At 32.8% G+C, this 21,845-nt stretch overlaps 2 protein-coding genes across 4 annotated transcripts in view; one reads left to right on the top strand and one right to left on the bottom strand.

The window, feature by feature from the left end:
• The window catches only part of Best2 (bestrophin family protein), a 36,348-nt gene extending 30,347 nt beyond the window's left edge, over positions 1-6,001 (bottom strand). For both annotated transcript variants that reach the window (XM_013324067.1, XM_013324069.1), the window contains exon 1: positions 5,595-6,001. In XM_013324067.1, coding sequence (XP_013179521.1) covers positions 5,595-5,665 — 71 coding nt within the window. In that variant the 5' untranslated portion in view covers positions 5,666-6,001. The remainder of the gene's footprint in view (positions 1-5,594) is intronic.
• A 1,154-nt stretch (positions 6,002-7,155) lies between these two features.
• Positions 7,156-21,845, top strand: part of Tkz (tyrosine kinase-like protein) — a 34,659-nt gene continuing 19,969 nt past the window's right edge. For both annotated transcript variants that reach the window (XM_013324176.1, XM_013324175.1), the window contains exons 1-3: positions 7,156-7,423; positions 9,001-9,111; positions 19,208-19,313. In XM_013324176.1, coding sequence (XP_013179630.1) covers positions 9,045-9,111; positions 19,208-19,313 — 173 coding nt within the window. In that variant the 5' untranslated portion in view covers positions 7,156-7,423; positions 9,001-9,044. The remainder of the gene's footprint in view (positions 7,424-9,000; positions 9,112-19,207; positions 19,314-21,845) is intronic.

The raw sequence follows: 21,845 nt of genomic DNA, 5'->3' as shown, positions 1-21,845 counted from the left end.
AAATACTTTTCACCTAAACGAACAAGGCAACACAAAAAACACGGTTAAAAATCAAATCTAAAAGCCAAGAAGTATTTTAAAGTCAAGTTATTGCCTCAAATTTATTTTTAGTTTCTTATCCCAACGTAAAAACCCCAAAGATTATGTAACGTAAAACATCAATAGTCTCATTTTTCTACCGGATGTAGGAATTTGTAAAACTTAATATTCTGCTGGTATTTAATATTCAATGAAGTTTGAAATCGTCATTCAAACTTTTGTTCATTGAATATTCATCGCTCTTTCTATCGATTTAAGGTTTTAAATTTCTTTTTAATTTACCTACATATATCTTTTTTAACTTATCCAAAAAGAAAGTATATTTAGTGTAATTTTAGTGCAAGTATATATTTGTATCTCATTTAAAGAGATCGCCTAAACTTTGGTTTGTGAAAACAAAATCCCTGTGTGTAACATATCGTCATCCTTTTCGTTAAAATGATAATTGGGGTCATTACTTTTAGACATTATTGATTAGAATCCTTTTGCGCGAATAACGTGCTTTCGTTACAAAGTCCAGTGTCAGAATGAATAGTGAGAGGACATAAACGTCGACATTTTAGTAAGGCTAGTGTTGGGTCAATACACTGCCACATTTTCGGATTTTCCTCCTAACATTACATACCAGCTTAGGCAAGAAAACATCGTTCTTTACAACATCGGAATGTATGCTTTATTAATAAACTAATCACACGATGCTATAAAAATTGTTTACAATTCTTGTCAAAATAAAAAAAAAGTCTGTCTACCTCCGAAGGGGGTAATAGGAATTGCAACCATAAACAAGTAATTTTGCGAGTAATGGCGCTCAATATAGGACTTCCTAGGGCGTTTTGAAATTGTAGTCATTTCATTAATTGATAGATTAGACCGCATGGCGCGTATCAAAAGATTGCGTAGATAGTAAAAAAAGTTAATCGCACATATACGGATCAAAGAATTTTTCCTTTACCGAGACCATGAAACGATAAGTCTTAAGTGCAATTCAAAGGATACCAACATCGTGACTAGATAGGTATTTTATGCAACATAAAACTTTGTTACATTTCCTACTATTTAACAAAGGCAACCAAATATTTATAAGTACTTTTGCTGTTGTATTTCACTACACTCTAGGTTAGTCTCGTTTAAAGTTGCAAATAATACGCCCATCTCTATCATAGCGATGGGCATATTACTTATTGACCGCGTTGTTTTGAAATTTATACTATCATTAGTTGAAATTTCCAAACAGCGCGGTTGTGAACTTCCACACAACTGGGATGAGGAATCTTCACCAGAGGGATACCCGAACCAATATGATTCCGAGACATTCAGAAAAAAACAAAACTTCCTCAAAACCAAAACTAATGCAATGAATTTCGTACTTCATATTTTTTTGCATGATTGTCTTCTAAAAAGTGTACTTTCTTTTCCTGTCATAAAATGCAGGAGGCTCATTATAAAATCTTGTATTTATAACTCACAAGATAAATAGCTGTAGCCGCGTGGATTGCAGTTAACAGATATTGTCTTGTACCCGTATAGTGCTGTCTAAAAACCCCTTAACGGCTCTGCGAATTTTTTTTTTATCCCAAAAAATAAACTTTGAGAACCTTGTCAAAGATCTAATTTAATTTAAATAAAACGATTCCATAATCTACAAGTACCTTCATGACGGAAATATTATAATCTGTTTCTAAGCAAAGCTTAACAGAATTGCTGTCATACTGGCCATTGACATCGAGTAAAATTACTACTACTAATTAAATAAAAATATTATATAATATATATTATGTACTATAAATGTATCGAATATCAATGGTTCTACAATTCGTATAATATGAATGAAAAGAGATAAAAAAAATTATGACGCAAATCTGACCTCATTGTTAGTGATAAAAAGGCAAAAGGGCAATAAAGAGTAACCTTGACTTGAAGCTTGTATGTATTATGTAAATGTATGAACGTGGAAGAGAGGAGAATAAAGACCATGCAATCCGTAATCATAGTTTTCTCGTATAAAATTTAAATCCATGAGCATTAATCCCAAATTATATGATTTCAATTAGTTAATTGATTGTTTCATGATTAAGGAAACGATAAAATTATTTAATTACGCAGACAAGTAATTATATTGCACATAGAACATTGATAGATATGCATACAAAGACTGCATATTAAAAAGTTACCTTGTGTCAAAAATTAAATTAAAGTATATATCTATTTCACTGAAAGTAGCGCCATTGCTTGAGAAATTGAGGAGTAAAAGATTAGCGTGGTTTGGACATGTTATGCGGAGGGATGATGATGATATAAGCAAAAAAGTAGATTGAATGTGGATGGCTACAAAAGTAGAGGAAAACCAAAAAAAAGTATGGAATGACTGTGTGAAAGAGGATATGCGTAGGAAGGGGGTAGATTCGGATATGACGGCTGATAGAGATGTATGGAGTAGTGCATACTGTGCCGACCCTCGATAGGAATAAGGGCAGGTTGACGATGATCTATTTCACTAACATAGTCAACATAAATCATCTAAAACGCTTCTCCTGCGCACATAAGCTTTCAGTAAGTCCTGAAATCGATCCAGATGTTTCTGTGATTACCCGGACAACTCCCGATTTGAGGACAGACAGACAGGCATAGATACAAATTTAAAAGTAAATCTCTATTACATAGGGACAACCGTTTTTAATTGTAGTATAGATATTATAACAATTACTTCATGATAGCAATAAGCGGAAGACACACGATCATTTATCGACCTTTAAATAATTTCGTATCGTACCAAAATACCTATTTAACAATGAATGTATTTATATAAATTTATATTGTCTGGCTTGATCTAGTCTGTCATATCAACGAGGTGTGTTAATGGCACAGAAAGGCAACAATAGTTTGTTGTGAGAGAACATTGCTTTTAAAAATGTTTTTGAGTCCATTGACTGTATGACAGCGTTTATTATGCGATACGGAGGCACACTATATTTCAATGTGACTTGTTACATTTACCGTTCAGTCCGCATACGAAAAATGAACAAAACAAATAATGGATACAACTATGTATAGCGGTATCTCATCTACCTAGTACTCTATATATGAATCTAGCATAATATGTTACGCGGACATTGAACAAAAAATAAATTCGAATTCATGTGACCCTAATAGGTAAGAATAAATAAAGAATATCTGCACCAGTGAGTACTTTTCACCTTAGCTTGTTGACTAACGCGATTGCTTTCGTAATTAGTCCATTACCACGATGTTAAAGGTCAAGTTAACAACAATTATGTTACGTGACATTAAGTATTGGTATGCGACGCTCGGAATTTAATCCGTACTTAAGTTATGGAGACGGAACACTTCTTCGTATTTATTCTTTATTAATATATTAATTGTTTTAAATTAAATATAATTATACTAATTATTTCATTTTGATTTTAGTCAAATTTATCTTTACAATCACGATTCTTAAACAATGTATGTAGATCACACTAATTTTAAACTAGCCTACTCTATAAGCTTAAATAATTTGCACACATATCGTCGTTTTCTGAGATCGAAATCCACGTATAAAACGTATTGTCTTGTCAAAGATATTAAGAAGGATGATAATATCTTTTATAAGCTTTGGTCTCAGAAACCAACGGTTAATGAGCCACCGAAATCCTGTTGATAAGGCACGGTGCATTGTGACAATCTTGACGACCTCGGTTCAACAACTTACCATCGTAAAATAAAAAGAGTACTTATATTAGGCTCGTCAGCTGAAAAAAATTTACTAGTTTTGGAATTTTCAATTCTGAAATCTCTTGACCGTTTAGTATTTTTATGTGCCTGTTTCTTATTAGTCTCATTTAATTAGGAAGTGAATAGATAAATTATTGTCACGCGTTTATAATTTAGTTAGTACTTCATTTGACTTTCGCCTCATTTCGTTGTCAGGGTCAAATGAGCAACTATACTAGGAATTGATTCGACACCTGTCTACTGTTTTGACGACACGAAAATTACATCGACTTTATTACGGCTCCTTCAAGGCCATGCGATATCTCACTCACTATTGTATATTATGATCAACACTAATAAAACAAAACAGTGAGTCTGTCTCGATCTATGTAATTTTTTGTTGGCTCTTGATGTTAAATTAACATTAAAATACGCGTTATTTTATTCATTTTTTTAAATCACATGTGACACATGAAACAATTTAATATATAATATAACCAAAATCAACTTTTTTGTGCACAGGTACAATGAGGGTAGTACCGAAAAAATAGCACAAGTAATTCAATTTTTATACTTCACTGTAGTAGTAACATGGTAGGAACTACAGCGGCAATAGTAACAAGTATGGAGCAAAATTGAATACTAGAATCATGTTATGTTACATATTCTAAAACTTTTTTTTTTTTAAATTGTACAATGGACACATTCAAAGTGTTTAAAAAGTGCCAATTATAATGACAAAAAATATTTTAATATATTTCTCAATTGTTTTTAGCATTAAAAAGGAAATAATATGATATTGTGTAAAGTAAAAAAATCTATATTATTATTTTAAAGAGAAAAGATGTGTCTCTTATTTTAAATATTTGCCAGCATCTAATTGGTGTCTGAATTTGTAATCATTTGTCAGTCATGGTACTTATTGATTTATAATGAATAAAATAGCGCTTGACCGGGAACCCATCTTATTGTAATATATTTTTTAGTACTAATTGCAAAGTCATTCGGAACTTGTTTTGCTTCAAAGTGAATTTGATTGATTTACAAATTTGGTGAAAGGTGTAATAAAAATGGGGCCACTGAAGCAACATATTTCAGAGAAGAGAAATTGATATGCAGACCCTACAAAGAAATAATGAAGTTTATATTGTCATTAAGTCAATAATATTCTTTTCTCTCTCCTCTATTGCGGAGGAAACAATAGTGTTACTAACATATTGTAACATTTTTAACTAAGTTACTTAGAATTTGTCCGTAGGTTGCATATTTGACTTGAAAAAGTAGCATTATTGCCCGGTTTTTAAACCTTTGTTATCATCAAAAGCTAACTTAATTCTTATTAATTCCCTTGTGACTGCTGAAAATGATTAATTTGCTCTAACTATAAAGAACCATAGATACTGGAACTTAAATGAAAGTGCTTTACTAATGTACTTACAGTACAATTCACTGGCTGTTATTGTTCTGAAGTAATTGTTCATTATCAAAAAAATCTTTGTAGTTAATGTAATAATAGTTAAACTTTCAATAAATAAATATAAAACAAAACATAATCTTTCTTTATTCTTCGATTCTCTCTATCTCTTTCTCTCCTTGGGACAAAAGAAAAATTTAATAAGTGGCAATTTAATGGATTAATAAAAAATGTACTGTAGGGTTTATAGTAAGAGTGTGTGCCATTGTCATCGTATAACGTACAGAATATAGAATGTAAACTAATGGTTAAGCTGCGATTTCGTCATGTTGCGACGGACGCCGAAAACAGCTGTTTGGGCTTTGACCGATCCATCAAAGGTAGTCGTCGGCGCGACGGCCTCGCTTACCCACACACAAATGCAACTTACTTGCACAGAATTCGCCAGAAACAGCCGAAACTGCTGCCGTTTGGAACTTCACCAGCATATGATATGGTCATGTTGAAGAACTTAACAACTATTAAATTATTATTTAATAAAACACACACACGGTTTGTTGGCGCGGACTTGAAAGGAAACACACGCGGAGAAATAAATACGTTTTAGAAAGTATTAAAGTTTATTGTCGTTAATTGCGAAGAGAGGCGAATAGAAGTTATAATGAAGTTGCACTGCTATTTAGTTACATTATGGTAATGTTATAAGCACTCGGCTTCCCCCGATTATTGTAATGCATAAAGCGATGGGCGCACGAAAGCACCATCCACAAAAGAGTGGCAACTGTGACTGTGCTGTGACTGGCACTTGCGTGTATGTTGTCCAAGTAACTCGTTGTTTACCGATGCGTGTAACGCTACGCGACGCAGGCGCAGGCACTCGGCAGGTTCTATAGCACCGCACCCCCGCGCAATTCATCACCGATGACGCTAGATGGCGCAATTATTAATAACAAAACAAAAGTTAATGACTGCTATAAAAATTAAATAAAATAGTTAAAACCAAAAACTAAAATTGACGTGAGAAAGCGAAAATGTCCAACTCAATTTAAATAGCAGAACTTCTCTTGGAAAATTGAAGTCATGGGCTATTTATTCTTCCTAAAGATTCTCCTCTTCTCACGACATTATGTTAATTTGTTCACTTTTTTTCCCCTGTCCCAGCTGCTTTAAGACTTACTATCATATCTATCTCAATATTACATAAATGGAACATTCCGTTAAATACAAAAAATGGACAATAATATTTATATTAAAGCTTATACTTTAAAAAATTAAAAAATACTTTTAATAAATACCTACTAGTAACTCTAATTTGTTTTATTTTTACAAATTTGCTTTTCGAATTTGTCCATAATTTAAATTTTTATATCCACTAACAATACTGTTTTAAAAATTGGAATTTTTAAATAACCGCAAAAGTACAAAGGACAGGATGACCTTACCGGAAAAGTTGTGCATTGTGTATGTGATACAACAATGAAGACCACAAACAAAATTACGAAACAGCGATTTGTGAAGTTTGGTTGCTAAAAAATCTATAAATCTGTATTTCGCTATGAGAAAGGATCACAAAAAAACCAGTACTTTGTTATTTTATGTAGGTACATATTTAAATAACATTAGTCGGTATATTAGGTCAAGCTTTATAACTCTTTGTATCAACTTTTGATACATCTCTCCTTCGTTGCAATTTAAAACATAAGCAAACACATACATATATTTGAATTGATTATTTTGTGAAAATGGTCAGCTAAATTGGAGTTATATTGTAAAATAACGGTACCTACTGTAAGAAAAAGCGTTTTACGCGAAATATTTAAATTTTAAAGAATATTGAAGTTTGTCTATGGTTGAGTGTTTCGATTGGGCTTAGTGGTAGCTCTTTTAATAAATACTCTTTGGAGAAGCCACCCGACCTGCGCCCGACGTCGTTCCTCCAAGCGACTGTAACCGTATCCAACTTCAGGTCACACTTATCCCACAGACTTGACACGACTCGGACTGCAAATCTGGCAGCAACTGGAGCGAGCGAGCCATAGTTGTTGAATTAGAGTAGTTAAATTATTTAAAAGATTATAGTGCTTTCTTTTTGCATTATCATAACTAAACATCGCAGTGTATTTATTTCTACTTGTTGGAAATTAATATAAAAGTGTTAAATATTGCGTGATGAGTAGTGACTGGATTGGTGTGAGGACAGAGATATGTTAATTTATTTCCCATGTCACCGGGTTTCACCTACGTTCCTGGGACTTAAAGGTGCGTAACTTGTAAATTTATAATATTTATTTTGTTTTAATATTTTATATTATAATTTCAAAGATTTCTAATTTGTTGCTGCTGTTTCTTTGTTAGGTGTAGAAATGCAATAACGATGTCTATAAATTATGTAAATAATTAAATTACACTTTGTTAAATGACTCGTTCAATTGTTTAGAACATTGGTTTGAGATATTGTTCAATTTTATTCCTTTTTTCTAACGAATTATTTATTTATTATGGGAATTTTTCGGACAATCATTAGTGTATATATATTTAATAACGGAGATAATATTATTTTTAATGAAAAAAAAATTAAATTTAATAACAGTGATAGAAAAATATAAACAAGATTATTAGGCTCTTATAAAAATTGATTTGTGCTGCTTTCAAAGTAACATCCAAGTCTCGCTTAAATTTAATAGGATAAATACACAATTTTCATTTTCTAATACAATAAATTTGTTATAATAGTAAAAAAGAGATTTGGATTCTTTTAGTTACAGCTTAAGTCAGAAAATAATTAAATTTTACAAATACTTGCTTCATTCAAAAGTTTTATTTTCAATATTATTTGTTTTTTCCATAAATTTACTTTTATTAATAAATCTCTGTAACAAATCTGAAAGTTGATTTACTAGTCACCCTTAACTTAGGATAGACTCTAAGGCCTTCAGTATGGACTTTTATAAGATGACAATAAATTGAATTTTATAAAATTATAAAAATATTAGTGTATTGATTATTTTAACACATTTGCAAATTTCAATGCCTTTATTGCATTTACCCCTTTTAATGCTTACTAATTAATTAAGAAAAGCTTGTGTGGAAGGTTTTGTCTCATAATGGTTTAAAAAATGTTGCCACTCATTCTTTACTCTTAGTAATGCTATAGACAAGTGCTTTCTAAGTGTACTGACGACATTGTCTCTATGCAGTATGCTCTAACAATTGTGTTGTCTCCTTTTTTATTGTTTTCATACAAAGAGCTAGACGTCTAGTAACAAATTGTGAATATAGTCTGAGAAGTCATTAAATAATTGAAGAGAATTATTCTAACTATTTGTGTATTATTTCTAACTTGAGTAAGTCATGGGAGAAACACTTGTGTAGTACCAGCTGAACCTACTTAATAAAATACAGTCAACATTAAATCATATTGCAAAAGTTAGGTTTATTATCTTAATCAAAGGGTTTTTCGGCAATCTGTTAGTTTATGTTGCACATAACACCTTGAAGAGTTCCTTAGGATCTGAAAATAGACCGTTCCTACAATACATGGTTTCAACCAATCTTACATTATAAAATCGAAAGAAAAGGGACAAACGGCTTAACTGATAAAGTTTTTCACAGAAATGACTGGAGGAATAGGCTACATTTTATTCAGGTTCCTGTCGGATACATCTACTTCACAGAACTGCTTAATAACTGTAGAGATTTTTTTTTTATTCCAAGCCAAATGACTAAAACAGACAATTAGTTTCTTAGCTAAATTAAGTAAAATTTTTAATGTCTAGTGATTATTTAATAATTTTATGGAAATGGGTGTCATTTTAACAGATTTTATGTTGTTTAAGGTTTACGGTGTCGGAGATGGTGAAGTGAGCGGTGAGACGGCGAGATGGTGGCGCGATTGGTACCCCTGTTACTGCTCGTGCGGGCCATGCGATTGTTCGCACTCGATATATGTAAGTATATTTTTTTTCAGCTTAATGTACACGGACCCGAGTTGCCACGTGGTCAAAAGACAAATCTTGTTCCTGACGTGCCAAATCAGGTGTACTGTACTGTAACCATTTACCTTAAATCGCATCAACTTTTTTACAATTAAATTTTAAGCGCGTATTCACTCGGTTCTATAAAATAAATTGTTTTTCTTCGAATTAATCTATATTTTTATAGTCAAATGTTTTCCGTAAGCAAAGTACTTAAATTGTTTTCACACAGAAAAGCACAGAAAGCTTTTGTACTGGTCGTTCTAATTTGCATTGGCACTCGGTAGCTAGTCTCCCGCATGCGAAAGCTCTCAGTTGTTTACTGTAGGTTGTCCCTGTGGTAAACTCTAGGACGCCGTAAGATAAGTAAAGCTCGGTGCAAATGGCTTTGTAACTCCTTCGCTCCCACGTAAATGTACTACCGCATGAAATAATTGATGTCTCCTTTATATCATATTCACTTTATCGAACTAATATTGCGCAAAAAAACACCTAAAGAAGTCGGCACAGGTGTAAAATGTTATATTTCTAAGATTTTCTTGTCATGAACCTCTGGTATTCTCAAAAACACCCAAAGTTTCATCAAAATCTGTCCAGTGGTTTAAGATCGTGTACAATATGTTTGTGTTGAGCAAAACCAACACAGACATACAAACATTGATTTTTATTTATATATATAAGATTACTTTTAGCCTTTTGTTTACATTCTTTGTACAAAAGTGATCCCCTTTAAAAATAGACGTACATAAACTCTTAAAGGATACGATATTGATATATTTATGAGCAAGGCATCGACTTTTTTGAAGAAGGGTAAAAATACTTGCATCCATTTAAATCGAAATGTCTTGACGCGGCGGCAGCGGCGGCGGCGGGGCATTTCAATTGCTCAACATTTACGAACTTATTTGCACTACGACGTCGTTTGACTTCTTTGCAAACTCATGCAAAGCTAAGAAATCTACGTAATGTATATTAACATTATTAAAATCCATCAATGACAATAATTGAACCATTTGACGTATTAATTCACTTTTATAGGACTCTTCTCTTCTCTTCTCTGAGAAGAAATTCAAAGATATCTGTGAAGTCAATCAACCCGCACTTAGCCAGCGTGGTTGACTATGGCCTAATCACCCTTAACTAGGCTCCGAGCCCCTCGGTTCGAGGTTCGGTTCGGTTCGGAGTCCCTCGGTGGGGACGTATAGTGAGCTGATGATGATGATGGTGATAGGACTCTTGATAAGTTTTTTTAACAAAAGCACTGAAAACACAAAATTAATACATTCAATAACCTATTTATGAACTAGTCTTATGTATTGAAACTTAAAAATCAATAAAACAGTAATCAAAGTAAGGGAGTTCGAACTTTAATTCCAAGGTAGATAAAAATAGAAGATATCTATTATTTCAAAAACTTCAATAATTGTGATTGAAAGTTAGAAGAGGGGAAAAAATATGAGCCTGTGAATAAATCATCCAGAAATGATTCTAGGAATAGCGTCTCTATTAGAATTCCTTTCAAGCATAAAAGAGTCGTTAACTTCCTTTTCATGCCGGTGAATGCTTAAGTTATCTCTATATAAATAAATTCCTCAAAAGCTTCCAACTCCACTGGCAATTGCCAATGCAAAGTATGCTAGGTAGATTCGAAAGCGTGGATAGGCTGTGCTACTGTTCAAGTAATATTCAATGCAAATTGCGTAAGTAGAACCTGAACGGTACATTCTCGGGACATACAGAAGCCAGCTCCGCTCCCGCTGTCTCACTCACTCATTCTCTTGCATTCCAAACACCTAACAAAGCGACAAGAGTAAGGTCCCAAGTCGCACCGCACCGACAGTCAGTGTATGGACGCCTTTAATATTTAATTACAAATTTCTCGACTCCCGCCCCGACGGCCGCCGCTGCGCCTCGATAAAGTTATATCAAGTATTATAAATTTCATGAGCTTTAATTTATATTCGCGCTTTGAGAACACGTATATGTATTTATAGTTATGATTAAATAAACAGACGTGCGATTGATAATCGAGTTCATACGCAAGTTAATATTATAAATGTTATCTAGAGATGCGTACTGTTTGTCGTTAAAATGTCGCCGTTTTGTTTGTAACGGTGGCTAAAAAATGTGTATACATAGTCAATTGACATCATTTATGTGTGTTGTGATACTGCCCTAAAGCATTTGGATCTGAATCTTAAAACATTTTGTGTTACATTAAATTACATAGTAGGTTTTAATTTTTTTTATGAATATACCTTGAAAATTAGGTTGTTAATAAAAATGACATCGGCAAATATAAAATTAAAACATAATGTTCATAGAATAACCAACATAATGTTTACAAGGAGTTGTCCCGCCGACAATGGCGAATCGCTTCATGGCCTTTGGCTTCAAAGAATGGAAACGGAAGTCGGTCAAATCCTAAGCTTCTTTTTAAAGCGCCGCCAAAGGACCTTTGATAAGCTAAACTTTTACTCAAACATTTTCACTAAATCCATTTAAATCAGTGATCAAATAATCGTGTTAGTCTTCCGCTATTACTTCCTAAAGTTAGACTCGCATAGACTAAAACAAAAGACAGGGCACTAGTATTTTGTTAAGATAGAGTTAAGAACATGCTAATAGATATAGTAGTAGAAAGATAATCAAATCACTAAAATGATATATGTATTGTGCTTAAAACTGACCCGAGATACTGTTGCTATTATACTTAAATAATATTGATTTTGAGATAAATATTATAAACCGCCTACTCTAGTCGTTAAAACTTATTCTGCAAAGTCACCATTTTATACCCTTATATGTACAATAACTAATATATAAAAAAACTATATATAAAAATAGCGATATATAAAAAACTTAATTAGTGTAGCCTACGTGCTGTTTCAGGCTGTTCTATACGTATGCCAAATGTAATCGAGATTTGTTCAGCCGTTCTAGAGATATCTCCAAACACCCATCCATCCATCCATATTACATCCATCTAAACATTCGCATTTATAATATTAGTAAGTATCCTATGGTCGTCTCCTGCCTCTAAGCTACATCCTCACCAACTTTCAAGTATATCGGTAAAGTCGTTCTTGAGTTATAAATAGCGTAACTATCACGACTTTCTTTTTTATATATATATATACATTTGTATCGAGACAGTATCGATATTCCATTATAGACTTCTAATTATGTCGTCTATATTTGTAAGTAATAATTTGGAGCCAATACCAAGCTGACCATTATCGACAGTTTTCAATAGTTTCCGTCGGAGGGAAAACTTTGTGAATATATTAAGTGAAAAGAAATACATAACGTTAACGACTCTCGTGTACTTCATAGTAAATGTAATTAAAATAATATTTTTAACGACCTCACGCGAACCGATTTGCGCCAAGCTTCGGACGGTGACATTTTAAGTTGGCGTGTGTAATTTACAACCGCGATCAACTTGTATCTAAGGCTGTTTACAACTCGTGGATGTGCCAGTCACTCTCGTAAATGTTATGCGAATCGTAACCAATATTGTAGGCGTTTTAGCATTACATTCAATCGCTTTATGCTAAAAACAATATTGCCTTTTGTACATAGATTTGAATGAGTAGCGAGTCGCCACTACGCTGTTTATTATTCATTAGACGACTACATGTCACGCAAAGCATAAACACGCATAAGCACAGCGCTTCTTAAACTTTCCACGTACTACAATTACAACGTTCAGAATTAACTAAATAGTGTTAGGTGTACTGGCCAATTGTTGCTGTGTTATATTCATACTGGCATAAAAGCTTGGCTTAGTTAGCCCGCCACCTGCGTCGTATGCACTTTCAAAACCGGTGACTACGTGTTTATTATTAATCAAAACTAAATTCATGACATTGGCAAATTATTGTCTAGAACTCACCAACAGCAGATAAACAGCGAACGTCGAAAGCTGACTGTCTTATCTGTACATGATGAATAAGAGAAATTCATCTCATTTTATGTGAACGAAATCTACGATGTTTTCAAAATTTAATAGTTAATTTAAAGTTGTTGTAAGTAAATATTTGTTTCACTTTAAGCATGCCAGTTTGAATAATCCAAGCCGGGGTTTACATAATATTCATCGGCTGTACGACTTCTGATTATTATCAATCTGCCTTCGGTTCCATATATTACGCGGCGGATTGTGACTCATTGAATATAAATCAAGAAAGTTATTGTAACGTTCTTTTTACTGATGGCGAATGATATTTTATGCGAATTGAATTCTAAGATTGTTGATAGTGTTACATCACTTTAGTTAAGCAATTAGTACCAAAATTTATACTCGTATTTTAATATGGTTTTTATCTAACGAATCTTGTTAACACGAATAAATTTATTAAGTACACTCAAGAAAATTTAGCCATACTTATTAACTTATTGAACCTACGTAGTATTGAGAAATATAATAAAGTGTATTTTATAAGTAGTCTCAAGTATTTTACACTTATATTAAGTGGGATTCAAAGGCAAGGATTGTAACAAAATTCGAAATTTATTTCACGGAAAATTCTTAACGTCGATGGTCTTATAAAATGAGTGCTAGTGGAGTATTTTATTTGAAGATATCAGTATCGTACTAGTCTTTAGAAATGTTTGCAAAGCGATAACAGAACCGGGCCTTAAATGCAACTCCATCTACAATAATTAACAATGTTTTGTTTCACGTTATGAAATGTCATATATAAAATGTCACAATGTAAGTTACTCCGAAACGGCTTGACCGATTTTTTATAAGATTTTTATGTATATTCAGTAGGTCTGACAATCGACTACTATCTAGTTTACAATCCAGGGTGGACGGAGTCGCAGGCGACAGCTAGTCTTGGATATTATTATTTGATTAAACTATTAAGGATTAACATAGGCAGAATCCTTCAAGCAGTTCAGTAGCAGTTGACGTAGCTAAAAAACGCTGCCGGCAATACGCCGGCAGCAGTCTGCGTGAAGCTGTCCGTGTGCAGCGGCGCTTATAATGAATCAAACAATGAATGAACTGTGGCCTCGTCTCGTCCGACGGCAATTATTCTAAGAAACCTACATTAAGTTCAACTGTCCTGAGCTTTAAAGAACATAAAAAGATGCAACAGCTGCCTTTATTTATTTTTATATAGCTGAACTCAATAAAACAGGTAACAATGTTTAGACTACTAGCTTTTGACGTCTACCATTCTTTCAACGAATGAATTGGATCTGTTTTTTTATTATGAATAACATGTAGAAGCATAAGATTTGAAATATATTATTTTTTAAATCGTAAATACAAAATAAACTATTGATAAATATATCTGCAATAATTGTCGCCAATTTAAACAATAATGATTGTCAGTAACAACAACATTCTTTTTTATTTTTTCTACCGACATTTTCTATGCTCATTTATGTTTTACATATATTCTGACGGAACACGGCGCGCTTTTCTCTTCGGCCAGATATCCTTGTTTCACTATCTTGCTAATATTATAAATGCCAATGTTTAGATGGATGGATGTTTGTTTGAAGGTATCTCCGTAACGGCTGCATGCATCTCCATGAAATTAAGGATGCATACAGAAGATAGTCTGTAAGAACACAGGCTACTTGTTAAGTTTGTTTTTAATTCCGTGCGGACGGAGTCGCGGGCGACTGCTAGTCAACCATAACATTGGGTAAAGGATCTGATAGTTGGTAACAAAGAAGTTGTCGTACGCGCGATGGGTTAGGTATGCAATACGCACCACAATTAATTATACCGACCCCCATGGAATTAAATTCACATGCTACATGAAAAAATACCGTTAACTATACTATTTATTTGATACTAGATGAACCCTGCGTTGCGATACTACGACAAAATAAAGTTATAGTGCTAGTAAAAAGATTATTAAAAAAGGAGGATACACATACCTACATTAATACATATTTATTTATGTAGACTAGCTCAATGCATGCATGGCTTTGCGACATATCAAAAGTCCAAAAGTCAATGTAGAGTGCAAGCAAAACATTCATTAAAATATAAAGCTTTTTTATTTTATTTTTTAATTTTAGTCCAATCCTGCTCTGGTGTTTTTAGAATATCCTACTAAAGTTTCATTTAAATCTATCCAGAAGTTTAAGAACGTATGACACATATAGAAACACTTTTTTGTTTCTTGCAAAGATAAAATCTTCGCTTGGTGATCGAGTTTTTTTGTTTTTTTTTTTGGTGAATTTTTTTTTTGTGTCCCTTATTAATTCTACGATGAGCTTACAATTTAAATGTTCATATATGCTGTCATAAAATATGACGTAGTTTACTTTGAATATTGATTTCGAAGTCTGAAGCGAGATCAATCACTGTAAGCCGAGGCTGAGCTTGTTTATTATTTTGTTCCAACAACTTTCCTGCCAATTTATTTTAATTTTGTGTTAAACAATGGCAATGCTGATTTATAATCTGTAGCGATTTATATGCGAATGTTGAACCGTATTGGTCTGTGCGAATTTTTCTATTATCAATTTATTTTGAAGTCGTGTCTTACATTGAACGGGCTGAAATAGAAATAGACGTCTAGATTGAACTGAATCCACGTCTTTACAAAAGACTGAAGCTAAACGATTTTATTTTTCATATTTCTTCAGACCAAAGAGATTTATTTCACCAAAACAAGTAAATCTTAGTTGCTTCCATTAATGCGAACATTTTGCAAAGCATGATATGTTTTCTAATATCAAAATCCTACTTAGTTTTAGTTGTGTTTATAACCCCTTATTTTTTACTAATCTGTACGAAATATATGCATAAAAATTTGTTGTGTATCCAGCTTTTATATAGAGAAATAGCGCATGTTTTTGACTACTATTTCGGCAGGCACCTCATGGCGATGATTGACTTTTATCGTTTACATTTATTTATTTAATTTCGCTTCTTTCATGTCCCTATCATTAGTTATGTAATTTATTTATTTAATATTATTTTGTTCCCAATAATCAAAGCCGTAGAAATGCGAAAAACATTTAAATATAAAATGTCTTTATGTTATTACAACTGATAATATCAACGACTTGTGGGTGTAAGACCGTAACATTTGCTGTTTACTTATTCTATATTTGGAGATATTTTCTACTAATGAAGCAGTATGATCTTTCATTTTGACGTATGTAGATTCTTGAAGTGAGGTGCCGGGGGCGACGGCCATTGTGTTCGCAGCTATTCTTCTCTCGAGGGTTGGAAGATACCTTTGAGGGATTCATTATACTATTTTTAACGACTGGTAGCTGCTACTTTTTGTAAACAACTTCGTGTTTCCACTGCTGTAACATTGCAGAAAACAAATTATTATTACAAAAAAATTGAGAAGGATGTTTCTATACAGGTGTTTTAATGGAAACTCATAGTAACTCTATATCTATAATATATCGAGTTAGGTAGTAACCTAATAGTTTAAATTTAATTTAAAAGAAGTCACATAGTCTAACAGTGTTACATTCGAACAAAGTTGCACGTGACAAAGTATCGAGCAAAGAAATAGAAAAGCTCATTTAATAATTCGATTTGATTAGTCGATCCTAAACCTATTTTATATTTTCTACCTGAGATCACGAAGTTTCAAATCAATTTAGTCGTTTATGTACGTGATCTGAATGTGTTCGTGCCATCTGTATTAAGAATTCCAATTAATTATTATTTATCGATATCAATAAGCTAAGACGGTAGGCGTTGAGCGGAAATGAGGACGGCTCTGTCTCGATCGTTGGCGTTGAACACGGCATTCTGTTTAACAATATAACTAGGATACTTTTACTCATGGCGTCTCTTAACATTTGTATTAAATTATATCGTTACCTCTGTTTATTCAAAAAGAGTGAGAAGGATAGCAATATGTTTTTAAACAAATTTTTCGACTATGTAAACCAGTAGTTGAATTTTGACTTCTATCCAAGCCTTGTTAGTCCAACACTTTAGCACCTTTTCTATACCCCTCATATGTGTGCAGGATCGCAAGATAAACTTATGTACAAACTATTCGTATCGTGTTCTATTCAAAGTTTTGAAGTTAAATAAAATTTCTTTTCACCTTGGGTTCTCACTGCCTAACATTCAATAACATTTTTATTATCCTATATGTAAAGTTCTTGTGTCATAATGTTAGTTACCATACTCCTTCGAAAAGGTTTGATTTTTATAGTTTTATATGTAATCAGTATGTCTGAAAATAGACTAATTTATATTTTTTAATCCCTCGCGGTTGGAGTCGTATAGCTAGTTTCGAAATGGAAATCCTTTTATAGCGGATAAATATTATTTAGATTCAACTCAGATTAACACGGTGGAGAATATTTATAATTTACTGTTTATTTAACATAATATTGTTGAACAATTACAAAGCTTTGTAAACTCAATTTTGTGTCCCTCGATGCTAAGTTTCACGAATATGTTTTTGTTTTAGATATATACATGTTATAAAATAGTTGCAATAATATTGGGAACTTCCGTCTGCACACCGCTTGATAATACACTCTGATCCGGTCTATGTTAAATTACTTTCTGTCTACATTTCCATTTACATTCACTTTATGTTAACTTCAAAGTCGCATACAAACAAAATAATCTTCAAAAAGATCTGCCATTCTGTTTTGTCTGTCGTTCTGAAATAAAGGATGCAAAGAATACAAAGGTTAAATGAAATTTGCTGCCCCGTGCAGTGTTCTTAAAAAAGAATTTTATGTTTTTGACTCGAGTCGATTTGACTCATTTTACGTCCATTGTTCTCTTCGATTATTGAAGATATTTATAGCAGACTTCATACTTATTCTGTAAAGGGCTCTCTTTAAAATATATTTAATGAATTTTAATTTGATTTTATCCAAACAAATTGTGAGACGTGAAACGGGCGCCTGCCAGTTACCCGCTTTGATAATAGTCACTAAACTTTATTAATTTTCTAAAGCAGTGAAATATGACTTTAAACAGCTGCAGTACACCTAATTTCTTAACTTCTAAATTGTTTATTATAGCGGCAAATTATACATCGAATATTCTATCTGTTGGTTAATCAACACTTGAATAAGTTAAACAAGATTATTAAATATATAGCTGATAGACTTACTTACTACATATTTTCGGCGATTCGATTCTCTTGAGAAAAGATGATGGTGCCAAAGAAAATAACATGGAATTTATTTTTGGTCTAAACTGATAATTCATAGGACCGTTCCAACGTTTTATTAACAAGTATTGTCAAAATAATTATATTAAGGTTACTTTGGGGATAGGAAGAGATCGGTGCTAAGTGTGATATAAGTAATATAGCATCAGAGTAACAACCTAATTTCTTATAATCCTTCTAATTAATTCTTAAAACTTTAGTTATAAAAAGACATTTCAACATCAGGAGACAATGAATTTAGTTGCTCAACTTATCGAGCGTCCGTATCAAATAATATCTTTCATATAATGCGGCGGTTTCGTGTCGATTGTAATTATTATCGTTATAATTTTAATGCACGACTGACGGAGTCATCGCCCGAATACGCTTGTTATACACGTACGAAGTAGACATCAATTTTAAACAGAAGTGTTGTACCAATGTTTCGGGATTATTCTTTGATTGATTCGTGATCAAATTGGATCTGGCGTCGCTTTTGTTCGAATATCGAACATCAGTAATTTGATTTTTTCCCCATTCATTTTGAGGATTGTTTGTTTGACTTCGTATTTTGAATACTCATATGGTTAATGCGATTTAATAAATGTGTACAATGCAATGCAAAATGGCGGTATTATAAGTCATCGAGTTAACAGTGTGTTTACCCCTATTGGGTGTTTTTTTAGGAAAGTCTATCAAATAATTACTATTGGTCTTCAAACTAAAAATAATTTTTTATCATTTTCTAAAGGAGATATCGTACCTCTAACTATCTTCTCGACGATACATTTTGCTGATTTAAAGACGAGTTCGTGGGTAAAATCAAAGATAATATCAAATAGAGAAACTACAAAAAGCGCTAATTTAAATTAATGAATTAGAAGTGTAGGGGCAGCACTATAAAAAAACTGTATAATAACAATTGCTATTGCTTTCAGCTCAATGTATCGCTCCCCTTGGTATTGAAAATGGATTAATTCCCGACAAGGACCTCACAGCCAGCTCTTCATTCAACGATGGCAACGTGGGGCCACAAAATGGACGGTGAGTATTTTGCTAATAATTCGAACTAGCCTTGCAAATATTGCACAACGATAAAAACACTTGTTTGAGTTGGCACGTTGTGCAGACATATGTTCGGTTTCGCAACGTGCCAACTCCGGCTAAAAACAAGTATGTTTTAATATATTTCATTATAATTGATGATAATAAATATCAGGATCATATAAAAAGTTGTTATCTATGTGTATAATACAACCGGTTGCCCGCAACTCCGTCTGCTAATTACTTCACTAAGCTTTTTATTTGAATTGACATCGTATGATATACACCAATATAAAATAGGCGTATTCGATATTTTTTTTACCATACGTATAATGTATTATGGCATAATATCTTTTTATCATTAGGTACAGTGGTATTCCAAGTTTGTTAAGGCTTGCAGTTATGCATAAGACGTTGCATAACAAAATTTTAGATGTTGACGGGGCCTACAGTGCAGCGGCTGCATTTTTTGTATCTTTTGATGCAATAGTTAAGACTAGCTGTCGCCCGAGACACCGTCCAAGCGTAATTAAAATAACTTAATTAGTAGCCTATGTGTTTTTTCAGACTATGTTCTACATCTATGCCAAATTTCATCAATATCGGTTGAGCCGTTCCGGAGATACCTTCAAACAAATATCCATCAGTCCATTTAAACATTCGCATTTATAATATTAGTATGATATGATAGGTTATCACTGCTTAAAACTAAATGATAGAAAAATTCAGATAGTTTTATACATTAAAGTTACAAGTTCTTTTATAAAGTAAAATTCTATTGAAATGTACTTACTTACCTTTGAACGATATCGAGAATTTATTTAATTTAAACTGCAGCGAGAACGGATCACTCGGTAGCGATGTAATCGCAGAAGCAATCTGTATTAAATTTTTTTCAAGATAAAAATAAAATCTTGTCATGTCGTGGTATCAGATAATTTATAAATTTTTAAAATGGTAGAGTAATACTAAATTATCTTACTAATTTTCTAAATTGGAATGTTTAAATAGATGGGTCGACATTAGAAGGTATATTCAGAAAGACTGAACGGATCTTTTTGTAATTTGGCATAGATGTAGAACAGTCTAGAAGAACACATAGAACATTAATTAAGTTTTTTTTTTAATTTAGCACAGATAGTCACGGGCTAGTATACCATGAATGTTTAAAACATTTAATAATGTCACGTGTGGTACGCCTAGGCCGTGTATGTTTTTCGCTTAATTGCTAACCGTAACCTAGATTTTAACTCGGTGTTCCATTATATCCGGTCATATATGTTGTTTGTGTCACATTTTAGAAACAAGCACTCGCCACTTTAAAAAAAAAAACAAACAATTCGAAGTAGACGGGGTCAAGTACTAAAAAACTGGCAACGATGCCACTTTCCACCATTTGTGATAAGTTTATTGAAGATCTTTCTCTAGATAATTAAAAAAAACTAACCGAGAGGAAAAAATTTCATTTCAAAATTCTTTTCATAGGCATATCAGGTCAGCGAGCGTCGATCGATGAACTCTTTTAACTGTAGGTTAAAAAGTGTTCGCAGATAGACTTTCTTTTAACTGTATTATTGATTTAGTGCATTGTACTATCGACAATAAGCGAACGTAGTCTTTGACAGTGGATAGATTTCCAACTGGAATTTATTTCCAGTGCTAAATCTTTCAAAGCATTTCGCAGGCATAGTCAAAAGTATTTTCACAAAAAAAAAATGTTAAAAACGGAGTATTATGTTACTAATATTATGAATAGGAATGTTTAGCTGCATGGATCTCGAATGAAATTTGGAAAAGATGTAGAATATAGCCTGGAAGAACATAGGCTACAAATTATTATTTTTTTGTTCAATTCTGCACGGACGAAGCCGCAGACGACAGCTAGTTAATATATTAGACGTACACAATATTATCATTAAAACTCAGCACACGACTGCACTACACTACGGCATAGCACCAATTTAATCTCGAAAGCTAAAATCATTTATCATTACTAAATGGAATCGGACGGAGCTTATTCGGAGGGAGCTTATAGATTTGCCGAAACAGTTAAATCCGCAGAACAGAACAATACACAGGTGTATAGGTCAGCTTAAATGCATTATGACTATACAGACGGATTAAATATACTATTCAGATTACATAGAAAAAAGCGGTATGTTATTAAAAATATAACCAATAAACCACCCTTTATATGCCTTTACACCAATCCACTTAAAATCTACATCTAAATGTAATTTACCCAGTACGAACATTTTAGTATGCATTTATGTTCTCATGTAATTCCATCTCTATTCCGTTTACATTATTTAGATTAATTACTGTAATGCGGTATGCATGTGTTTTGATAGGATCCCCTTTGTGGTGTTTGGTGCACACGTTAATCTACACATTCAGCGTAATAATTAAATTTGAGGTACCATGTTCTGCCTTGAGCCTAGCTCTAGGTAATCATAAACCGTATATCTGACTAATATTACTAAAGGAGACATTAATAAGTTTAGTTACACTAAGAAGATAGAAGTGAAGGTG

Source organism: Papilio xuthus, unplaced genomic scaffold, assembly GCF_000836235.2.
Source record: "Papilio xuthus unplaced genomic scaffold, Pxut_1.1 DF825017.1, whole genome shotgun sequence".
NCBI classification, from domain to species: domain Eukaryota; kingdom Metazoa; phylum Arthropoda; class Insecta; order Lepidoptera; family Papilionidae; genus Papilio; species Papilio xuthus.
Note: the sequence above shows the minus strand (reverse complement) of the source record. Positions and strands in the feature narration are given on the sequence as shown.